The sequence below is a fragment of the Fonsecaea nubica genome (assembly GCF_001646965.1).
Source record: "Fonsecaea nubica strain CBS 269.64 chromosome Unknown Scaff5, whole genome shotgun sequence".
Lineage (NCBI taxonomy): Eukaryota > Fungi > Ascomycota > Eurotiomycetes > Chaetothyriales > Herpotrichiellaceae > Fonsecaea > Fonsecaea nubica.
Genome location: NW_019173678.1, coordinates 279,660 through 303,149, shown reverse-complemented (window position 1 = coordinate 303,149; position 23,490 = coordinate 279,660). Strand labels below are relative to the sequence as shown.

At 53.1% G+C, this 23,490-nt stretch overlaps 7 protein-coding genes across 7 annotated transcripts; 4 read left to right on the top strand and 3 right to left on the bottom strand.

The window, feature by feature from the left end:
* Nucleotides 1-1,174: 1,174 nt before the first annotated feature.
* Nucleotides 1,175-2,295, top strand: AYO20_01281 (hypothetical protein; the record flags this gene model as incomplete). The annotated part of the gene is made up of 2 exons (XM_022639587.1): nt 1,175-1,233; nt 1,320-2,295. 2 exons carry the CDS (start codon nt 1,175-1,177, stop codon nt 2,293-2,295), a joined length of 1,035 nt encoding a protein of 344 aa, XP_022504423.1.
* A 1,299-nt stretch (nt 2,296-3,594) lies between these two features.
* Nucleotides 3,595-7,288, bottom strand: AYO20_01280 (hypothetical protein; the record flags this gene model as incomplete). The annotated part of the gene is made up of 7 exons (XM_022639586.1): nt 3,595-3,660; nt 3,760-4,193; nt 4,248-5,553; nt 6,379-6,520; nt 6,574-6,726; nt 6,777-7,161; nt 7,216-7,288. The coding sequence occupies 7 exons, from the start codon at nt 7,286-7,288 to the stop codon at nt 3,595-3,597; spliced, it is 2,559 nt and encodes an 852-aa protein (XP_022504422.1).
* Nucleotides 7,289-10,733: 3,445 nt separating this feature from the next.
* On the top strand, nt 10,734-11,762 carry AYO20_01279 (hypothetical protein; the record flags this gene model as incomplete). The annotated part of the gene is made up of 1 exon (XM_022639585.1): nt 10,734-11,762. One exon carries the CDS (start codon nt 10,734-10,736, stop codon nt 11,760-11,762), a length of 1,029 nt encoding a protein of 342 aa, XP_022504421.1.
* An 847-nt stretch (nt 11,763-12,609) lies between these two features.
* On the top strand, nt 12,610-13,092 carry AYO20_01278 (hypothetical protein; the record flags this gene model as incomplete). Its single annotated transcript, XM_022639584.1, has 1 exon — nt 12,610-13,092. One exon carries the CDS (start codon nt 12,610-12,612, stop codon nt 13,090-13,092), a length of 483 nt encoding a protein of 160 aa, XP_022504420.1.
* A 1,016-nt stretch (nt 13,093-14,108) lies between these two features.
* Nucleotides 14,109-16,922, bottom strand: AYO20_01277 (hypothetical protein; the record flags this gene model as incomplete). Its single annotated transcript, XM_022639583.1, has 6 exons — nt 14,109-14,232; nt 14,300-14,508; nt 14,573-14,711; nt 14,773-15,804; nt 15,965-16,605; nt 16,665-16,922. 6 exons carry the CDS (start codon nt 16,920-16,922, stop codon nt 14,109-14,111), a joined length of 2,403 nt encoding a protein of 800 aa, XP_022504419.1.
* Nucleotides 16,923-17,571: 649 nt separating this feature from the next.
* On the bottom strand, nt 17,572-18,756 carry AYO20_01276 (hypothetical protein; the record flags this gene model as incomplete). The annotated part of the gene is made up of 1 exon (XM_022639582.1): nt 17,572-18,756. The coding sequence occupies one exon, from the start codon at nt 18,754-18,756 to the stop codon at nt 17,572-17,574; it is 1,185 nt and encodes a 394-aa protein (XP_022504418.1).
* Nucleotides 18,757-19,616: 860 nt separating this feature from the next.
* AYO20_01275 (hypothetical protein) lies at nt 19,617-22,226 on the top strand (the record flags this gene model as incomplete). Its single annotated transcript, XM_022639581.1, has 2 exons — nt 19,617-22,052; nt 22,107-22,226. The coding sequence occupies 2 exons, from the start codon at nt 19,617-19,619 to the stop codon at nt 22,224-22,226; spliced, it is 2,556 nt and encodes an 851-aa protein (XP_022504417.1).
* Between the last annotated feature and the right edge of the window lie 1,264 nt (nt 22,227-23,490).

Sequence of the window (23,490 nt, the reverse complement as noted above, 5' to 3'; positions counted from 1 at the left end):
CGAGGAGGTCGGAAAATAATCTTGTGACCCTAAAACACCCCTGGGCTCTGTCGACTTTTGGGGGGAGGGCCAAGCTTGATGATTCTGCATTTTTTTCCTCTGGAGTCCGAGCCCAGTAATTCAAGTACATAGTCACCCACTGCCGTAGCCTGATAACGAATAGTGATGATGGCAGTAGGACTTATTATGGGGCCTGGCAAACAAGGCTGAATCGTCCCAATCAGGAAGGATGTGGACCCCCTGACCCCCTCTTGGCTTATGTACATGTAGAGTATCTAATTAAAGGCCTGAGAGGATTCAATCCCACTCCGTAACATGTCACATTTTGGCGGGATGACATCCTCATTCCCACCCCAACTGCATCAGAATCCCACGTGGAGATCATCGATCGTGCAAACGCCTTGGTGAAGTCATGTGGTTTACCCCGTCTATGTTGCAGGTAGGCTGCGAAGCTTCTGGTGTGCAGCACCCCCCAGAACAGGATCTCCCTGCTGGTCCAGGATTCAGGCGACGTTCCTTCATCAGCTTATGTTATTTATTTGATCCACGCACCGGCTCTCTTTCGTGACCGAATTTCCAGATTTCCCGTGTCTCAAGGCCATGGATTTCTGTCGGGCCTTACACCAAGGCCGTACACAAAGCCATGTTTCCACGGCAACCGGAGAGGGTCAACACTCTGGCCACGACCATGATTGGGTTGTTGTTGGGACATCCTCCACTGTCCGGACGGCATGGCTGATGAGAGAGATGTCATCATGACTGCCAGCTACCTTCTTTTTCAGAGCTGAGATGTCCAGCACTGTAGGGTTTGTGGCGGGGCTGAAAAGTAGAGTCTCTCTCTGTTTGTCCCCAGCCTTGATCCTTGTAGCCCGCGTGCCCGCCCAAGGTTTATTTCGTATCGACCCAACAACCACAGGAAGGCTTAAATGGAGCGTGAGATGCTTCCTCGCACTTCAACACCGCGGCCATGTTTCTACTGGAGGTGTTGCTGTCCTGCTCCGAAAAGACAAGTTTCGGTGGACAGGCTATAGCCTGAAGCATTGGAGACCCAGGCACCCAGGTTATGTCAAGTGATTGATCATCTCAAGCCAACTGGTACAACTGAAGAGACAGTCGGAGTAACAGCCTTGAGCATTGCGCACGCGCACACACACTCTCTCTCGCTAAAATACACATGCGCACCACGGCGCTCTTCGTGGGTCTACTTCCACAGCTTCAAGGGCGGGACACAGAGTAAGGACCTACCCTTTTTACAGATCATCGCGGTCACGAGACACTGTCTATCTACCGCCTACCGTGGCAGCACTCGACTAACAGAGCCCAACTACCAGTAACGATGGAGCATACACCGAAGTCGTACAAGCCACGAGCTGGAGCTCCTCCGCGTCCTACTACACCACGTACGGCTCGACCGTCACGACCTACATCCCTTGCCCGGTCATCATCAGCTACACAACGGTGCGGTACTGCTCGACCTGCAGCACGTGCGGCGGGAGCTGTGGTTCCACCACACAGGTGCAGACCACCACCACCAGCGCCACCGTCTGCGTGCCGAAACTGTGTTCCACGGCTGTCAACGACGTCGGCCAGGCGACCACCACGCCCTTCGTGGCGGGAGAGTACGCTATCGCCTACGTGACGAGCAATGGCGGCGGCGGACAACCCGCTGTGACGACGAGCATCCCCGCGTCCTCGTGCACGGCTTACGAGCAAATCGCACTCAGCGAGATCGATTGCCAGACCCTCCCTGTGTGCGGCGGCGGCGGCAGCGGAAGAAATAGCGGACTCACGTGCGAAGCGAAGCCGTGCACCAAGTACACGGACAAGAACGGGGACGGGAACTACGACCCTGACGAAACCCTCACCGAGGGCACGCAGTACTTCTTCACCGAGTTCGCACGGCTCACCGTAAACGGCCAGGTCACATCCACGGCGGCCAGTCTATGCGAGGCGCTCACCGTCCCGACACCATGGGCCGCCGATGTCCAGGCCACAGTCGTCTGCGGTTCTGACGACAACAACAATAATAACGACAACACCAGTGCCGGCGACGGCGTCCAAGTCATCACGTACACGTACACGACCGACGGCGCCACCGTCGTCGTCGCCACCACCCTCCCCTCGCGCGGCGGGCCTTTCCATCTCACTGCCGCGGGCGACGGCAGCAGCAGCAGCAGCAGCAACAGTGGCTATGGGCTCCGCGCCGGGGGAGATCCAGGAACGACGGCCCTCTTCTGGACATGTGTCGGCACGGCGCTCGTCGCGGGCGTGGGCGTGGGCATGATTGTTCTGTGAGTAGTTGAGGGTCGTGAGATGACGCAGGGCACGAAAAGGAGAGATAAAGGAAGAGAATATCGACAGCACCAGACGTATACGACATTCGACATTCGACAACGTTCGACAGTACCTACATAGGTACCTTGTACACGTACCTGCCGGTAGAGGTAGGTATGTATTTTTACGAGGATGACTCCCTAGGTACCTACCTGCACAGTCGACGACGACAAAGAGTCCCTGATAACAATGTAGAGTAAGTATACATACAGCCCGGGGCGGCGCAGCACAGCACAGCACAGCACCACAAGGGAGGGGGGGAGGGGGGGGTACCAGGCAAGCGATCAAGAATGCCATTCTTTCCGATGCCTTTTCCCCTACTTCTCGGGTGTATGGGAGAACACACGGAGATTCACCATGAGCGCGCACTCAATGGACATGTTACCTAGGGTATACATGTCATACACATCATACATACATGATGGTACATAATGGTACACGACGGGACACGACGGGCCATGACTGACGTCGCGATGGTCGCGATGGTCGCGATTAGATCAGAGGAAGAAGGACCTGCGTAAATATGTGTATGTACGTATACACAGAAATTGGACAGAGGGTGGTCTGGCCGTCTCGAGTATCATACATTATATCATGCCCCTATAGGGGTCTCGTGCGAAAGGAATATGTTTACATAACCTCTATGATCAGGTATAGAGAAATGCAATGGGATGGAAAAGAACGGGAAAGGTTTGGATGATGGGCGCTCATGCATATCACGTTTACCATCCCATCCAAATGGAAACGACGGAGAGAGAGAGATGCTCGTGTTGATGTTGTCGATGTTGATTTATCCTAGCAGTACTTAAAGGGTGTCGCAAAAAAAGATTCCCAAGTCGAGTATCGAAGTATTGAGAATGGCATGTCGTCAGTGAGGCTGGCGCCCCCTTTCCACCTCTGAAAAAGCCAATGTGGCCACCATCAGTCCATCCAATTGTTCAATCCGCTTCATCGGGAACTCCAACAATCCCTGACCTATGGATCAATGCAATCCTCGTCAAAAAGTCATTCCAAACCTCCAGAGATCTTTTGATCAAGTCAGAGTCCAGTCTGCAGGCACTCTAGCAAGGTATGTAGCTGTCCAAAGGTCTAGGTCTGAACTGTGCCTCGGAAATATAGTGCGGTTCGTCTTCTCAAGGCTGGCGTTTGAAGGCTGGCGCAAGTTGCTCTTTGCTGGTCCTGTGGTGACTGCTTGAAGTATGCTGGTCCTAGGATGCTGGAAGGGGAGACTAGTGAGCCTAGGTTATTGCGTCCAGCTCATCACAGTTCTTCCTGCAGTTCTCTGATCTTGTAGTATATTTCCTTCAAGACCTCTTCTTTACCAACCTGTTCCAGCCCATTAGCAAAGCAGATGCAACTAGATTGTCGAAAACAAGAGGCAGATATCGATAGCGGTACCAACGAAACAGCGCTGGTGATGCTTACCTTTATCTGGAAACCCGTCGGCTTCCCTCCCTCCAAACCAGTGAGGTGCATGGTCTTTCCACTCGGTTCTTTGCCGTCGTGTGTGCCCACATTCATCTCTTTAAACACCGGCGTGTTGAGCAGTAGACGATGTGTACCCATGGCGCGCATGATGAGTCGACCCCTGCGTTCCAGAGTCACAGACGACTCGCGTTCGCCGCCTTCAAGAGCAGCTTCAATATCTTCTTCGTTTGTTTCCACAGAATCGTCTTCTTTGGGTGCCTTCTCTCCTCCGTTTTTGCCGTCTGTGGCAGGTGTTTGCACGGTTGATCTCGCTTCATATCGCATGTTGATCTTGAAATCCCCTATTCCGCTCTCCTTCCACTCCCTTTCAAAGTGATATAGCTTCGCCCGACAGCTGAAGACCGTCTCCTCGTCTTCTTCTCCGGTATTGACTACCGAGTATCAGTTAGCAAAAGCCCCTCACTGGAGTACCAATACAAACTCACGCTCTTGCTCGCGGAATCTCGGGTCTTGCTCGGCTTCTTCGCCCGCCGCTTGTGCTTCGTCGTTTCCGCCTCCGTCTTCACTATCTTCCTCGTCTTCATTCGTCTTCGCCCCAAATGGCTTCGGCTTGCCAAACGTGCCTGTCGCTCCCGCCGAAGTACCAAATGGGGAGAGGCCCGCACCAAGTGGTTTTGCAGCACTTCCAAACCCGCTCCCTCCTCCGAATCCAGCAGCAGACCCGAAGCCGCCTCCAGACCCAAAGCCGGACGTGGGTTTACTCGCGAACGGTGACGCACCTCCGAATCCGCCAGAGGACGATGCGAACCCGCTCGTTCCTCCGCCCCCACCAAATCCGCCGCCAGCTTTGGCTGTCGCACCTACCGCTCCGAAGGGTGACTTTTCGGACGCAGCAAACGCTGACAATCCAGAAGAAGCAAAGGCCGAACTTGACGTCCCGCTCCCGGGAGACAAAACCGAGTCCGATGCTTTCTCCGGGGATTTGGGGGACTTGGGGGATTTGAAGCTACTGAACGGCGAGGTGGTTGATGTGTTGGCGAAGCCTGATGATGCCGTGACCTGTAGTTTGGCTTCTTCTTTGGTTGATGGCAGGGCTTTGACTTGGGTCTCGGCTGCCACTGATTGCTTCTCCGAGCTAGCAGCAACACTAGATGATTTATCCTCTGCAGTTGATCCATGGGCGTCCTGCGCCATAGCAGCAGTTTCCATCTCCTCCTTCGAGGGGGCCAACACTAGAATCCCAGGCCCGCCGGGAGACTGCTGTGCCTCTGCGTCACTCTCTTCCTGGACCGGGCTCGCCATGTCCTCGTATTTCTCAAAAGTCTGTATCTCCTCGTCGTTCCCCGAAATCTCTCGGGATCTCATCCTCTTGTGTTGGCTTCCCTTCTTTGGGAGAGGGGCTCCTCCATTTTCGACACCGGGACCAGACTCTTCGGTTTGCAGGTCTTCGAACGATCGTTTCTTCGACGGACGGCCTCGAACTTGTCCATTTTCGCTTTGTGACTCGGGCAATGATTCGACCGTCCCAGCATCGTCCACAGGGTGATCTCCAGCGACTCCAGGCTTTACCTTGGAATACTGCGAGAGTCCTGCAATGGATGTTTTCTTCAGTTTCTCCCGCGCGGTGCGTTCGCCCCCCTCGCCGTCTGAACTTCCTTCTTGAGGCGGTAGATCTCGTATGACTGTGTCTTCTGTTGATTCCTGCGGCGGTGGCAGGTGGTCTGCTTGGTCGCTTGTAGCCATCGTGGGTGATTGGAATCGTAGTGACCGGATCTTGTTGACGGAGATGTTCTGCAGCCCGTGTAGCTGCGGCAGTCTTCAAGGAAGCGGGGACTCGCAGGTTAGATCCTCCTTTGTGTGGACACCGTTATCCGACCGGTTGGTGCAGATGTTGAGATTGGCACTGATGGATTGTATGATTGGGTTCTCAACCTTCACACCGTTCAGGCAACTTCCCCCTCATGGACCCAGCCCAAGTCTTCTTGGATGACACGAGTACTTGACCCGAGTGCGAAAGGGAGTCCAGAAGGACTGCTTGCGCCTCGAGTACTTGGAGGCTCGAGAGGCGGTGCGAAAGCAGTGGTCGTCTTCCGTGCTTGGTGGTCGGAATCACAGGTCAACAACGACGTTTGCGGGAGGGTTTCCCAGTAGGAACTTGGGACAGTTTGGGTGCAGTAGAAGGTGTAGAGTATCCCTTGGGAGTAGCCCCGACGTAGGCGCTACAGACCAGAGATGGATACACAGTCAGAGGGATGTGTGGTCGGCACAAAGATACAGGTACGATATGATTGAAGCGGCTCAAGACGCATGATGCGCAGGCACCTGCTCCGCACAAACAACAACTCACAAACTTCTCATATTCCGCCCCACTCACAGCAAATGTCGTCAGGGCCTCAAACCAAAACACTTGAGACGTTGCCATGCTATTGGAGTCCATTATTCTACATTACATTTTTAGAATACTAGACTGGCAGTGCGAGAGGCACAACAGCCACCCATTCCTGGAATCTAACTAATAAAACATAGGCAGCCGAGACTGACATAGAAGACAAAGAGAGGATAGACGCTCAGGGCCACCCTATTCTTTACAACCCCTGATCCTCCGAGGATACTAACTCCGGCTGCTAGTGACCATGCAACAAGAACAATGTATACAGGAATGCGCGCAATAGTTGGGAGGCCGAGCGCGCTTAGGAGGGCGGCAATGGTGAGTGGGAACAGAGTATACCCAATAATGGAGACGGATTGCATGAACGAGCTGGAAAAAGGGTCAGCACTGGTGGAATTGAACAAGGGATTGGAAGGCCTCACATATTTCCTCCCAGCAGTTTGATCTGGAGGGTTACCACAGCTTCGCCAATCCAGACCAGGGAAAAGACGCCAGAAAAGACCAGGTCGGTCTGGCCTTTGCTGGCGCGCATTGAAAGGAAGACGCTCAGCAGCAGGCAGAATATTAGAGGGCCCCTTGGTACAACTGTTAGCATGCGTGCAGTTGGCAGTAGATTTTATCTCACCATAGATCCCAGTCTCTTAAACCGTCGCTCATCCCTCCCTGCAGAATGCCATCTGCGTCAGGCCAGCGACCTAGAATGCCTCTAAGATCTCTTCCCAATCCTCCTCCCTGGCTCTCAACATCGCCCATGCCGGTGCCCTGTCTCTGAAGCATGCCCCCAAGCAAATACTTGGGGTAGAGGACTTGTTTCATTTTCTCCCACACGGCGAATAGGTCTCGAGATACCGTGTCCCAGACACTCTCATCGATGGTGTTTTGTGTAGCATGCCTGTCTTCACCAGGTATTCTCGAAGTCAGATAGCTTTGGTTCAGGGGTGCGCTGGAAGAGGAGGATTGAATGTTGCCTGTCAAAGGGGCGCGATCGGAGGGTTCGTCGGGTTCGACTTCTGCAGAAAGTGAGCCTCACTCATGTCTTTGTTGATTGAGCCAGGGTCCTGTACCATCATTGAGGAAATCATCTTCGAGTACTTCATGGTCGTCGTCATAGGAGTTTCTCGATAGTCCACTGGCCATGGTTGCTAGCGTGTCAACATCCGCGGGTGAAAAAGGATGCCTGACAGCAGTCGCTGAGATAAACAGCAGTGAGGATGTCGCGCAATCACGATATCATGTAGAGCGTGTCGGACTGAGGTTGGTCGATATAATGGAGCAGTTTGTACGCGGTTGTCGCAGTCTCTATGGGGAAGGTCTTGTATTATGGCAGCCTCTGAACCAACTGGTGACACAAGAGATCAGGCGTGGGTCACCTCAGTGGATAAGTCAGACATTACGTAACCCATATTGGCCGTCATCATCCCTTACACCCTGCGATACTATACAACCGTCGCAGTTTCACACACCTTCCGCAATTCCAGCTTGAGTGAAAGGGTGGTGCGTCAGTCTCTGGATCAAGAGATACTACCTGGCTTTCATTCAGGGTCTTCAACTTTACCTTCATCACCTTCAAATGTCCTGTTATCCGCCAGTCTGATGAATTGCAAACCTTTCTCCAATCTGTCAATGAGCATCGTATCAAATGCCTTCTCCTTAAAGCTAACCCTCCCGGTCCACCAGTCCAGCAAAGAGGTTGCCCTCGCGCCCTCCGGTGCTCGCAAGAGCCCTACACTCACATCGACCAGATCCGGCCTTTCGAGGCAATTCCAGAAGACTGTAGCACCACAACGACAGCAAAAGTCACGAAAACAGCCCTTGGAGCTTTCAATCTGTTTCAGAGTGCCCATAGAGGGGTCCGGCGGCCTTCCATCAAGCTGAAAAATGTTGGCTCTCGGGATAAAAGCCCAGGCTTGAATTGGCGACCCGGAGGCTAATCTGCAAGACCTGCATGCACAAGTGCCTGCCAAGTATTTGGAACCGTTTGCACGCAACCACCACTTGATGTCTTCCCGATTCCGCGAGATGGGAGAATGATCGGGGACAAGCAAGTCTGGCCACGGTGAAGAGCATGTCCTTGAGAGGATATTAGGCCGGGTGATGCGGAAGTTGACCCCTCCACAATGACAACGTGCGTACACGTCGCCTAAATCTTCAGACATCATGGCAACCTCGTCCACTTCACCTTTTCTAATAGGAGAGCTATTGTGGTCGCTTCGTGTTGAAACATCTCGCGTCAATCCCGTAGCAAGAGCTCCGTCCGGTCCCTGCAAATAAAGAGGTACTGAACAACCGTCTGCTTCGGCTAAGCAGATAGCCAGTCCCCCATCTTTCGTATCACCAACAAACTCATGTTGGACAATTCTTTCCAGACTCAAAGCTGACGTAGCTGATAGCCCTGCCACACCATCGACAACACCTGAGCAAACGGTCCAAGTGTCATCTTTGTGGATGTTGACAAACATGGGGGAGCCACACATGGGACAAAAATACCTGGTCAGCTTTGGGGAGGAATCATATTTGGTAAGTCCATCCGCAGTATTTGGTCTCGACGTGAGGGGGAGACACGAGAAGTACAATCCACCAGTGCTGTACCGGCAGCTGTTACATGAGCAAGAAGACACGGGAACAGGTAGTTGGGAAGCTATCTGTAGTGTCTCTGAATGTTTCCCACACAAGCATGTAACATTGACAATTGTGGTCATGGCTGCAGGTTGAGCGAATTGTCCGCAAGTGGAGATGTCAAGCTTCTTATGTGACTCAGCTTCTATAGCAGCGGTGTCATTGCCGAAGTAGACAGCATTGATGACCAGGGCGCGACGCAGGACTGCCTCAGGCACGAGAATATAGATAGAGAGGTTTCGACTGTCTCATTTGCTTTGGTGTGACGATATAAGAGGCAGTGAGATGGGGGCCAAGGGGCGAGGGGCAAGGGTGTCGCTGGAAGATCGGATCGTGTAAAGGTGACCTCTAGCGATGGGGCGACGATGTCGGCGTAAGAGGTTTCGACAGAGGGAGACGGAGGATCTTTGAGCACATTATTAGCATGGTGGTTTGTGGGATACAAGGGCCTTATGCAGCTATCGGGAACTTGGTAAGCAGATAAGTAGACCAGGATGATGGATCGATCGATCACAAGGGAGTCTTCCCTGCATTGCTTTGTCGTTCTCTGGAAAGAATAATATTTTAAGAGGCCCAAAGCAGTTTAGGGTGTTTGGCACGGCACACGCATCGCCGCGTAGGATGCAACCGAAGCGCATCCAAGTCCGAACATAAAAGCGTGGCTCCATCTCGCTTCCTCTCTCTGGGTTCCTCTCCTTTTCCTCTTCCTTCTTCCTACAATCAGCAACAAGAAATCTCCCAAGTCTTTTGTTCGCATCCCGCACACGCCAGCTGTTCAGTCTTTGAACAAGCAACCCCGCAGTCTACTAAGCAAAGCACTCGCTTCCTAACAACAAAATGGGTATGCGCCTTTCAATGGAGGAGGGTTCGATTCGTTCGTGCTGCATATGGCTGACTCGCTGCATCTAGAGCCCTGCTGCGGCTGTGGCTCTGCCTGTGAGTAGCATTACCCCACCTCGATTCAAGGAGTATCCTTTGCTAACATGGATACAAGGCCGATGCCCTGCTGGCCAATGTCAATGCACGTGCGTTATGATCGATCCATCACTGTGGTCGGCAAGAAGTGGCAACTGACGAGCCCGCTCACAGAAAATAAATAACCCACCGCATAACACTCCTTCTATCACTTTATTTTGCCCGAACACAGAATACCTTTCATGACAAGGGAAATACAGCTGCACAGTATGCTCTGGCAAGAGATGGTTTAATCAGACACGGCAATAGGGATGGCCATTGTCGAGATAGAGCAGACAAGCAAACGTAGCTTTTTATGAGAACAATGATATGAAAAAGCCGTCAAGGCCATTTCCAATGAACTCCTAATAGCTGGAACCCTAACACCAGAATCGTGAGTCTACAAGTAGAGAGTACTAGTACAGGTTGCTGGCTTCGTGTCCCGGCTGCTGGTGCGTGCCGATGCGACCCGATGAACGGACTGGCAGCACGTGGCGGGGTAATCATTAATTCTGTCTTCTCTTATCGGCCCCTTATCGTTATCTTATCGAACTGTCTCTCCAGGGTCTGGCGGGGAAGCACCTCCGGGCTGTAGTCAGCGCAGGGGATACCGAGAACAAAGTAATTCTTTAAAGCTCAATATTTCTTCTCCTGCAACGATGAGCAAACGCTGTCTGCCAGCGATCTCGTCGACTGCCCATGTCCAGCCGGAATTCTCACCGGCTTTGCTGCTGGGCATCCTCGAATATACCCTGTTCCTGACTAAGTTGAGTCATACTGACGCAATGGTGCTTTAGGTGTCGCTGCACTGTCGTCCCCTTGAGGTATGAGGTAACTGCCATGTTTGGTACCGACGACGACATCGCGGGTACCGTCCATCAATCTAGCTCGCTTGACTGAGGAGCCTAGCGTCGACGGGTACCGGACTCGCCTGCCCTTCGCCTTAGGGAGAGATTCGCCCTCTTCACTACTACTTCGAGTTCTCTCAGGCTATGGAATTTCGTTGCTCGCCATGCCAGTGCCAGTCCATCTCTCTTCCCGTGTCAAAGGCTCCATATTTGGCCTTGCGGTGTGCGACGCACTCGGGGGCCCCGTCGAGTTCAAACCCCGCGGTTCCTTCGACCGGGTGACGCAGATGCTGCCCAACGACAACTTCGGTCTCCCAGCGGGTTGTTTCACGGATGACACTTCGATGACTCTGTGCCTGGCTCACTCGCTTCTGGAGTGTGGCGGCCAGTCCAATATCGTGCACCAGGCCGAAAAGTACATCTCGTGGTGGCGGGACGGATACATGTCATCGGTCGGTCGGTGCTTCGACATTGGGGTCTCGACGAGAAGTGCGCTCGAGATGTGGGACAATTTCCTCCATCTCGTGCCTCGGGACTCGTCACCACCGGTGGAAGAGACGGAGCGTGCGATACTCAAGAAGATTTCCTTTTCGTTCGGCAAGGACGAATATTGCGGCAATGGGAGTCTGATGAGAGTGCTCCCAGCGGCCTTGCTCGCCCCCAGCGAGCCGGATGCCGTCCATCTGGCGCACGAGAGCTCGCTGCCCACACACCCTCATCCGCGGTGCGCCCACGCGTGCATGATCTACACTGCGTTGGTCCTACAGGCGCTCAACGGTGCGTCCAAGACCGAGCTTGCCGTCAGCTTGGCCGAATCGGTGCGAGAGGTCCCCAGCAATATCTCCGACACTCCCGTCGAACCCGTGCTCGCGGAGAGGCTAGGCAAGTACCAGACACTAAGAGATTGGGAGGAGACGCCGGCGGAATCAATCCGGAGCACGGGCTATGTTGTCGACACGCTCGAGGCGTCGCTCTGGGCCTTCTTCAACGCCGACACTTTCGAAGAGGCCGCAACCCTCTCTGTCAACTTGGGTTACGACGCGGACACTGTGGGCGCGATATGCGGTGGACTCGCTGGGGCATATCACGGGTTCGAAGCCATTCCCGACCGCTGGCTGCGCGAGATGAAGAAGACAGACGTCCTCGACGAAGTAGTGCAGAAGATAGTCGAGCACAGGACCAGAACAGTTTAAGCTTGTTAGACATTTCTACATGGTATGGAAGATGCATACTCGGTACTTTTTCTCCTCTACTCGACTATAATCGTCCAACTAGTTCCTCAGTCATGCCCAACCCACTCAGGCAGATCCTTGGGCAGAAAAATGAACCAATATCTCTGGGGTGGAGTCGAGACATAGGATACTGCGTACTGTACACTTCTCCACCCAGTCATGAGTTTACCAGACATGCGTAACCTCTTCCAAGTTTAGTTTTTTTTGGCGGGGGTTCGTCATAGAACGAATCATCAAGCGGATAGATTGGTTCGTCTGCATCGGTTAGCGTATGGTGGGTAAGGTAGACGAGGGGATACAGTATACATTACTTGTACGTATGCACAAAGTATGTTGGTTACTCGGTTATGTAGGATTTGCCACCGCCAACAGCAAAGACAGAAGGATAGGCAGACACAGACACAGGAGACTAGGAAAGATCATCTGACCTGACGTGACTGGTTGAATTTCAGGCCAAACGAAGAAATCAGTGACGCCACTCCAGCGCAGGCAGCGAAGAAGCTAAAAGGGATATATCAAGAATACCTTCCTCCCGAGTCAGGTATTTATATACAACCCCCCTCTTTATTTTCAACATCCCTACTTTTAGCATACGGTCATCCATCGCCCTTGACCTTTCAATACTCATTATCCCAAAGAGGAAAACGATACCTAAAGGATTTGATTTCGATTTCGATCCCGATCCACCTCTCTCCTTCATTCTCATTCTCATCCTCACTCACACCCACACACCCGCGCACCGCCCCAGGCAAAAGTACAACCACAGCCCACCGCCCACACCCCGTAAAACCCAAAACACAAAGTCATAATGTCCAACTACTCATACGGCTCGGACCAAGTGTCCCGCGGACAGCACCAGCAGGGCACCGCCGGCTCTAGCGGTGACAGCGGCACCAGTGGCAGTGGAGGCAACTCGTACGGCTCAGTATTCTACAGCGCATCGGCGTCGTATTCCATGTCTAGCTCTACTTCGTCCTCGACCGGTGGCAGCAGCAACTCGAACCACGCCCAGCGGTACAGCGAGACCATGACGAGCAACGACCGCGACGGGACCAACATCCGGCGCGTGGCCGAGGAGACGGGCAGGCCCACACTCAGCGAGGAGACGTATATCCCGCCGCAGCGGGGGTCCGTGGCCGGGTCTAACTCCTCGACAGGCGGTGGAGGTAGAATCGAGGATGTCACTGATCGTGACGGTGACGGCGACAATGACGACGAACAGGCCGCGAGGGATCGAGAGTACGAGGAGAGGATCGAGGAGGAGTATGCCAAGCGCGAAGGCGGTGCTTGAAGCAAGCCATCGTCCCTCTCCTTCTTCGTCTCCCTTAGTCTGATTCCTTTTTCGCTGGAAACCCCTGGACTAGTGGGATGGAGGTGGCTGGCCTGTTGTCCTTTTTATGGGCTCGCGGTGATTACCGTGTAGGGTTCTTGTCTGTATCATCACTGCTGTTATTACTATTACTGCTGCTACCACCATCGCTACCACCATGGCTGACTTATATTCATACCTGTACATATATTCTTGCAAGAAAGACGAAGGACCAGGCTTTGAATTTGAACAGCAGCAGCGCTCGCTGTATGAGACAAAAGGAAAGGCGAGAGAAAAATAAAGACGACGAGGAAGAAAAGGGTTCACTTCAGTGCACTGCATCCTTGCCTTGCTGTCTAGGCATGACCTGCATGACTTTTATGCCTACCCATAAAAGGTGCTCAGTGGCTCACTCACTCTTACCCCTCTCCCTCATTGGACAAAAAAAAGGGACAAAATCACCTACTCTCTGGAACTACACCAAAGGCCAAAGGAGGATTACAAAGTCATCTCATCTCATCTCAACGAGACGGGGGGGAAAAAAGACAGATTCCGGTAATGGAAGGGGTATATAATTTGCTGTGTAGTCTCAAAACCAAAACCAGTCCGCTCTTCTACCACTCCTATCTATCTATTCCACCAGTAAATATCCAGCTCTGCGTGAACATCTGAAGAACCCTGGCACGTATAGGGTAGGAGGAGGTGTAAGGGAAACATATGAGACCATGTCAACAACTGGTAAAGGAGATGAGGAGGACGGGTTGTTCAATCCCTTCCTCAACGCTCGCTCGGATCCAGTTGTCTGCCTTCTGTCTCTCCCGGCCAGAAGCCAACGGGAAATGGATCTCCCGTTGGTTGTGGTTGACGATGGAACGCTTCGCACCTGGCGGAATAAGGTGGACGAGTGACGAATGACTCGACACAAACCAGCCTCGCACGCACAGTGACCCATGAAATAGTTCTTTTGGGCCGGTGCAAAGACAGGTTGTTTGCTCCTCCTAGATCTTCAGCTCCTCTAACGACGCCGCAGCCTCCACGCTCTTCTCCTTCGAAAGGATGAGCGGACTTGTCGAGATGTCGATTGTCTTGGTGCATATCCATGCAGACGCGTACATGTTGACCCTGTAATAGAGAATGAGAGGCCTGGCTCCAAAGGATGGGACAACGTGAGAAACCGTTCTTGACTCACCGATCGATACACTTGCCAGAATCCCGTCTGCCCACGCAACTGGCACTAAAGCCATTCTGCTCAAATATGTCCGTGTACCAGGGCCGCAGCGCTGCAGAGCGGAACAGGACACGACCTCCAAGCTTGAGGACCTTGTTCAAAGCTACGATTTGCTCCAGAGCCGCCGAGTCCTTGTCACTCGGGTCGAACCAGTCCATCGAGTCCATCAGCTGCAGATGGTCAATGGAGGTTCCCTTGAAAATAATTCATCAGACAAGAAGCCGCCAGACTTACAATAGCAATGGTCAATGTCGACGGGCTTATCCTAGCAATCACTTCCATAATTTCATCCGTGTGGATGCGCAGACCATCAAATGCATCGGGCTTTGACAGCGTTGCGTGCGCCTTGACACCAAGGTAGCGAGGATGGCACCTGTTTCATTGCTTCATTAGTTGCCCAAAGAAACCAAGTTCAAGGCAGAATGCTTGCTTACTTCCTCGAGAACTTTCCCTGTAAGCACAGATAATAGAAATAGTTCTCTCTGCTGATCTGCGTTGTTTCCACCACAGGATCCAAAGTGTCGACAACGTATTGCCAGATAGCTTCGCCGCAGAGCTTCTTCGTCCGGGGCAGCCCCGTCCGCTGTGCATAGTCGTCAATGATGAGAGCGTGCTGGTTGGGAGGAACTCCGGCCGCTTTCCACGCCCACCACTCTGTAGACACCACCGTCTTATGTAGGGGCCAGCTGAGCAGGAGATTCCTGATCTGAGGCCACATCTCGCGCTGCTCGTTTAGCGTCTCCACCTTACATATTGTGCGCACTTTTGCAGTTAGACCAAACGTCTTGAACAGCCACCGGATGAGCTTAATGGCGTGTCTGGACCCCCCACTCTCGTACAGGCCCCCCTTGGAGGAGAAGATGTAGGATTTGCTGAGCCAGTACTGGAACGCTTGGCTGGACATATGAGGACTGAGTCTGGAGAGCAGGAGATTGCGGAAGTCTGGGTGCTTGCCCTCGCCAAAGAGTTGCCACACGTCGTTATAAGGGAGGGCGGTGAAGGCGGCAACTTTGAGCTCGAGGAGGTGGTTTTGGTTCGGGTTCAGATCGACTGCGTGAATACGCTTGGGTCGTTCAAGCAGATAGTCAAGAATGTTGTCCCCAGCGCTGGTGATGGTGAGGATAACGTCGTCCTGATTGATCTTCAAGAGCTGATGGTCGACCTTGGGATCTTCCCAGTTGAAGGCGTAGATATACTCGTTGCCGAACTGTTGATGTTTTTGCAAAAGGTCATTGTAATAGATTCGCCAATGGTGCTGTTGGTAAAACGCTGAAGGAAGAGGCAGGTCATTGCTCAAGTTGACAATAGCCGACTCATACGACTTTGAGCGCGGAATGCTTTGTTGTGCGTCCAAGCTCCGCTGCTCCTTGAATTTCATAGGAGATAGATATGGTGATTCCGTAAGAGCCGCATCGAGTCTTTCCAAGACTTCCTGCCCCTGTTCAGCGAAAGCTTCGGCATCTCGTCTGCATCCAACGAAAATATAGTATGGGATGCTGTGATGAAACACGGTTAGTTACTCAGGCTTCAAGGACAAAGGAGAGAGATCGAGGCGATTGCCGCAAGAGAAGCATCGCTTGAGCCTGTCACTCCGTCTGTGATGGAAGGGGATACACAAGAACTCACCCGCCGAGAGGGTAGTTGCGCTGGCTTGTTGACAAGACAGTACCAAAGCGATACTCGACGTAGTCCCTTCGACCACCATCAAGGTTGACTCGATCGGCATCGAACCACGTGCGCCAGAACATGCGCCCGAACCAGTTCACATGGCGGTTGAAGGTCCCACCACAGTAGTTCCTTGAAGAGATATCGACAATGCTTTGGACGTAAAAGTCACAAATGCCAATCAAGCCTCTGGGGGACAGAAATCCTGCGACCATGTCGACCACGCCATAGAAATCCGGGATCATGGACAAACTGTAGCTCATGGTGATCAGATCCGCCGAGGATGGAGCGCACGCGACCGACCTCGCATCCTGGCACAAGACGGTGACATTCTTCCAGCCGTTCTTACGGACTCGTTCTCTGGCGACCTCACACAATGAAGTGGAGAGATCGACGAGGAACACATGTTCGAAGAAGCCATCGATACCCACCAATTTGTCCATGACTTCGATGTTGTACCCAGTGCCGCCCCCAATGTCATACCATACAGGCTTGCGCCCTTCTCCGGAGGCCATTTTACCCTGCAACTTTGCCACCAAGATCGCAAGCATATCCTCTCTCCCTCGCAACAGGCGTTTTCGGGTAGAGTCATAGACATTTGCCTGAAGGAGAACATGAGCACCAAGGAAAAAAGAGTAGTAAATTTTGTCTACCCTCCTACCTGAGCAGAATAGAAGCTCTCAAGAGCCCCTTGCTGGCCAATGTCGGCTCGTCTGTCGTGGGGCTTGAGCATACAGGCATAGACGAATTTGAGATAGGGATGGGCAGCGACTTTGTCAAGCGACACCCGTCCGCCAAGTCTATACAACACAATACCCAGGATGGTCACGAGGACGAAGAAACCGGCACCGATCAAGCCAAGTTCGAAGTGGAAATCCTTGAGTCGCTGCCATTCTGCTGCGTAGTTGAATTGTGCCATTGCTGCTGATCAAACCTACACAACAACGACACCTGCAGGTCCAAGGGAGAAAAGAAGAAGAAGAAATGCTGAGGGTGCTCGTGAGCGTCTTCTCATATTGTCGGGTGTTTATGTCTTGACCGCAAGACACAGGGAGACTCTGGGCAACGAATAAACCACGGGAAGCGAATTCCACAAATCGGATCACTAGAAACAGCCATATGGCGCACTGAATGGCGAGGACAACCGCCGTAGAGCCTCGAGAACAGTCCGATTAGGGGGACACTGGCAGCCAGATTACCCAGAGCTGGGGCTGCAGGTGAAGCCATCGAAATTCGGTGGGATGAACTTTGTCGGAAAAAGTTCACAGGACATGTGGTGAGAAGCTCTCTGATAGCTATTCAGGGGGACGAATCAACGTCGAGAACTTGGCGCGTGGACGCTCGATAATCCTATCGCGGGCGAGTCGGGAGAAACAAGCTTGGGCAGCATCATCTCGAACGAAAGGCAAGAATCCGGTGCACGTGTTGTACAATTAAATCGACAACTCCTTGTTATTCGATATTCATCGGCTGCAGGGCCACGAGATCCCATTTCTGTCCTGCAAATTGGTGGTCTTTGGTGATAGTGGGGATCGCCAGGTCCTGGTGCCGGCCCAGCGCAATGCAGGTCATCCACCATCGTTTCTCGTTTCACTTTCCAATCTCGACAGGAGGTCTTGCGCCTTGTCACGTGCTCGGGCAGCCTCACGGCTGTGCTCGTCCTGGTCAGAAGGCTGGTGTGTGATGGGAGATGGCGCTGCGTGAAACTGATCCAAGGGCATATCGACAGCATCCAGACCATCAAGCCTTCCGAGGTAGGCACAATCTTCATGAAGGTCGGCTATCCAGAGGGCGACCATTGCACGAAGTCTGATGAGTTCAGGTTCATCCATGTACGGAACGGTGGCCATGCAAGTGTCCATCCTGGATGCAATTTGATCAGCCTGTTCAAGCTCCCTCACCTTCTTGTGTGATTGACTGTTGGACTTGCCAGCCCGAGGAGAGGACGTGACAGAGTCCATATCACTTTCGTCAACCTCATGCACCGTTGCGTACTGAAATTGGACCACGTAGATCCAGAGGTTGAACATGGCGAGGTAATAGTCAACAGCATTGACGGCCTCAGGCCATGACTTGTGGTAAGGATGTCTAACGATAAGTCGTTCGTAAAAGCGCTTAGCGTTCTCGAAACCCTCGTGCGTGAACGGAAGCGCCGAGAACCTCTGGGTAGGAACCCGTTCCTTGGGTGCCCCATTACGAAGAAGCACTTCAGCCACAATGCCCATATAGCCTTGAGTACGGACTGCGGCATATTTGCTGACGATATCCTCACGGAAGATCAAGCCTAGCGCACGAGCAGCACGAGGGAAATCTTCCTTGAGGAGCGAACGGTGGACTATTGTGGTCAGGGCAGCGAGGTGCTGAAGGTGCAAAGACCGTGAGCTGTCTGATACCTTTGACAGTTGTGCGCTTTCCTTCTCTTTGTCCACCTCTCCTCGTGCCTCCTGACTATTCGTTGGGGGCACTTCAGCGTGCGGGAATGGGAAAGGTGGTGGAGGCTGATCCAACGGCTGCCCAGCAACACGACGTTGGAGTCGCTCGACTGGAGTTACAACAGCGGTATAGTCAAGGTTGACAGAGGTCTCAAGTTGACCGTCCACATTATAGATTGTCTGGTTGTCTTGTTCTTCGCCCTGTGTGGCATCATTTTCCTGCATTGTCATTCTCTTGCGCTTATTCTTTCCTGAAACTAGTTCCCATGCTGTTGGACGGGCTCGTCGCGTTGCGACAGGTGGTACAAAAATGTGCGGCATGATTGCCTGTGGTATTGTTCAGAGAGGTAGAGCCGCTGCGTGAACACCTAAAAATGAAGGCATCCAGATGTATAGCCGCGTGCTCTTCAGGATGGCGCCCAAGTCCGCGTGATCAATAGGCTTCCCTAGAAATAGCGTCGCACCGAGTCCCGCGTGCTGCAGTTGTGATGTAATCCATTTCAAGACTTGTGCAAGTTGCTCGACGGGATCACAATAGTAAAGAGACAGAGTTATATAGAGAGTGATACAATCCAGGATAACGGAAGACAAGCATGGATCTGGACAAAGGCATGTAGATTAATTACATGAGGAGTCACTGATGTTGTTATTGGGCCGGGGCATTTGTTGTTTGATCGGGTCCTGAGAGGTCAAAAGTGCAGGGTGACCAAACAAAGTCCGTGCTTTGGTCCCTTCGTCCCTTGGGGCGACTTTTGGCTTGCTCGCTGCCCAGCGCTTCAGCCTTTCCTTGATCCAACCACACCACACCACTTCCAACCTCGACTCTACCAGGCTCAACCAAGCCACCGTCCTGTAAACTATCCTAGACATCTCGCTCTCTCTTCCACTGGCCACGAATTCCATTCTCTCCACCGGCATCCCCACGTCCTCACCAGTCGTCGAATAGAGCCCGATTCCGAGCGTCTTGATGTGTCGGTCCAGTTGCTGACAGCGAACGCAACCTTGGCCACCGATCAAACCCTCTGCCTTGAATCTCTCCTTCCACGCCCGTAAACACAACATAGTCAGATAAGTCGGCTCAAGATCGACGACGAAGTCCCACAGATCCACCGCTGTTTGAATATGACACTATAACTGGTTTGTCCCTGTTGCGCAGGCCGAAAATCAACTGGCCTCCACATATGGGGAACACCACGTCGACTCCTCGTGCTCAGGCGGAGGCTGGACTGATGGAGGAATTAAGGAACACTCCGGATGGTGCGGAAACAACAACTGGCGATACTGGCACCGAGGGCAGGAGTTCTCGACTGGCGAGACGGAATACCCAGTCATTGAGAATGGCTGGTCAGAGGGCTAGCACTCTTTACGACAGTTTTCGACGACATCGATCTGTTGAATCGGTCACATCTCGTCCGAATGCAGGCCATTCGTCATCCCCTCCTTCCGAGACCGAGTACGAGCAAGAGAACAGACCGCTGGTAGGTTTGGAGGATGTGGACATGACAGACACAGAGGCCATTGCGACACCTATACTATCGCCATCCTCGAGCAGGAGAAGGTCAACAATGTCAAGATTAGGCTCAAGACTGCTTCCGGATGCCGTTGCAAGAGGTCTGCTACACAGTGGAGAAGAGACCGCAGAAGAAGGTCGGGCGTTGCGCCATGGGATTTCGGGGCGATTACGCCCTTCCGTCTACGAACGACCACCGAACTCAGACTCGAACAGTCGGGTGTCTCTCACTGGTTCTATAAGACGACGGGGCGAGAATAGGACTGGATCTAGACGACGAGCAATTCGAGGACCCTTTCCTGCCCTGCAAAGCATGAGTCAACCGCGTGGGTCTAGCAATTCGTGGTCGGAATCTATGGACGAAGATATACGAGAGCTGCCCCAGCCTGCAGCCTCTGATCTACGACATCGAAGCAGGTTCAGCAGAGTTCGGGATTCTATGTCCATCTCTCAACGGATTTCGAGCCTATTTCGCCAGTCCACGGAGCAGCTTCAGTCTAGCCAGGAAGGTCGAGAGTCTCCTTTGAGGCCGGCGAGGGTGACGTTCGCCGATGAATCCGATCATCTCCTTCCATCCATGCCTTCCGCTGACCATCGCCATGAAAATGATGATGCTCCTCATGAGTTAGATGCTGTTGAGCCTGAGGCTCGGACTCTCCTGGCCGGACCCCGAGTCACGTCGGGGATGAGTACCATTAGACGCTTTCAGCCGGGCCTCCGTTCACGATCAACAAGACTGATACGAAGAGGGGAACATCCGCCTCTCTCACAGGTGCTCCAACTTGCTGCCGCAGCCATCGCGGCTCAGCTTTCCGGCCACGCCACAGCCGGTTCTACTGGTCCGCGTCACCTTGGTGGTGACACTTTTGATGGCAGCATTCAGAACTTTGTACAAACGCTACAGGAGGCGGCGACCGCCCAAGCCGGGGAAAACATCGATGTGAACGCACCGGATGGTGACCTGCCACCAGTGAACTTTATGAGAGTATTCCAATTTCCAAACGACGAAAACGGGTCGCCCATAGCTTCCCAAGCAGAATCGCGCGATGTTGACCATATGGACTTGGATTCCATCGCTGGACCTGGCGAAAGCGATCGGTCGGTTACCTTGGTACTCGTTGGGGTCCGATCGCTCCCGCACGGCCAGGACAACACTGGCGGCGAGAATGGTACGCTGGGCCCTAGTCTTGACACCCTATTGAGCCTTCCGTTCTTGCCTCCAGCCAATGTTCTCCGGAATGGAAGCTCTGGCGCTTTGTTCCGCCGGTCGGATGGCAGAAATAGATCAAGCACACGGCGACACTCGATGACCAACTTCAGCTTTCCCGCGCAGTACGAGACCCAGAGACATCACCGCACCAGGACACAGACCAGCCGCTTGTCGAGCCACTCAGATCAGACTGTGCCCACTACACCTGACGCGGGCGCCTCCCCTACCTTGCTCTCAGAAACTCCTCCCGGCCCCATACCTCCTCCTTCGACCCCAGCAGACATCAGGAGTGGGCATGCCACTCCTATTCGGCGACCTTCCTCAGCCTCGGCTGCGCCTAATCAGACACTCTCCGAACTTGACGAGGATCGTCCACATGATCGCATCGACGACCGTGTCCCAGAAACTTCGTTTAATACCGCTCGACAACGACGACGAAGCGACTCTGAGTTCGCCCGCCGGCCCGAGCTGGGATCGGGTGCAGCAAGGCGCAATGGGATGGTAGAACCAGATCCTCCGCCAGCAGGTGTTGGGCGAAGTTGGCTGATCTATGTTGTGGGCACCAACGTTTCGGCGACACATCCTGCTTTTGCTATGCCGAGCTTGTTTACCGACAACCCATCCTATGAGGACATGCAGATGTTGTCAACCCTCCTGGGACCTGTCAAGCCCCCTGTTGCAACCCAAGAAGATGTGAGCGCCGCTGGCGGAGTCTTTCGGCTGGTTGTCCAAGACTCGGGCTTCCTCGGGGAACCCGACTCTGACGGCGATGGTTCCTCGCTTGTAATAAACTTGGGGGAACGATGTCTCATTTGCTTGTCAGACTATGCTGCGTCGGAAGAGGTTCGCCGCTTGGATAGATGCAAGCATGTCTACCACCGCGAATGCATCGATGAAGTGAGTCACCGCTCCCCAGATCATATGTATAGAAATTTACTGACACCATTGCAGTGGCTCACAACTGGTCGGAACAGCTGTCCCATGTGCCGTGGCCAGGGTGTGCAGGAGAAGGGTCCATCCTCTAATTCCTCGACGAATTCTGGCACCCCTTCCTCGACCACCACCGCATGACAGAATGGTCGAAGAGAGCTTCTGAGATCTTTGCGCGGGAGCTCACGTACTTTACGAATTTTCTTGGAGCGTTTTCTTGAAAGAAGCTATCAGTTGTGGCGCACTTTGGGTAACAATGGCGAAGAGACGGCTACTGGACCGGAGTATGCAGTCTTTACAGACTGGGAAGACTGGGGGACTGGGAACTGGTCGGCTTCTATATCGCCGGAAGGAAGTTGTTTTCATGGATCTGGGACGCTCTGATCAGACACGAAATTTGTTTGCGTTGCTACATAGCCAGGGCTTTGGGTGTTGGTCGGAGAGCTGGGAAGCTTGGGGATGAATCTCAATCAGGACGTGTATGTAAGGATCACACAGAAGGGCTGGCTCCTAATCAGAACTCGCGGTCTTTTGTGACGCATAGGGAATGAGGATGAGCCTTACGTTTTTACAGATATTATCTACAGAGCACCTTGTCACTTGGTGCCCTGGTTTGGTTCCCTATCTTGTCGTTGTCCCCCTGATCAAGTTACTAGTCATCCTCCTTCAGATGTGTTCTGTCAATGATCCGCAACTAGGCCAGGGACTTTGAAACACGGGGCTTTGCATTGGAGCAACAAGCGAGGATTCGATACGAGCCTTACCGCGCCTCCGGAATGGGAATTGACTTGTGCTAAATGTCTGTGGGGGCGACTTGTGCAACTCGAAGACAGCGACTTCATCAGACTTGGACACGAGCGTTGCACGAGTTGACCTTTGTCCTTGGGGGGAAATAGCCAGGCGCCGGGCACATGGAAAAGGTGGAAACAAATGCGCAGGAAATGACCACAAAACTAGTGGCTTCGTTGCAATCCCACAATCGAGTTCCTCACTTCTCTGCATTGTTAGGAATCCACCAGCTTCCGACGAAACAAGGTCATTCACCCATACCCACTACCAGGTACGATACAGACCGAACACTTCGAGTCCTCAGCCTCCGACTCAAACCTGCGATCCCCTGTTCCCTCCTCTCCTCCCCTCTCCACCCTCCGGATACCACCCCTGACCAGCCTGGGCCATCGTCATTGATGTTCCCACCTCCATCTTCCACCGAAACACAAGGTCTAGGCAGCAAGAATTAGAGCCTTCAGGAACTAGGACTGATAAGCGTCTCATCGAGATCAGGATGATCAATGATATTGAATTTGGTCCGGAACTTGCCAGCGAGTCAGTTTTGGCTTCCTCCTCAAGCCGTCCGAATCGCCTTGCCACCCTCACCTCCACAGTAGCCTCTTCCTCCATGTGG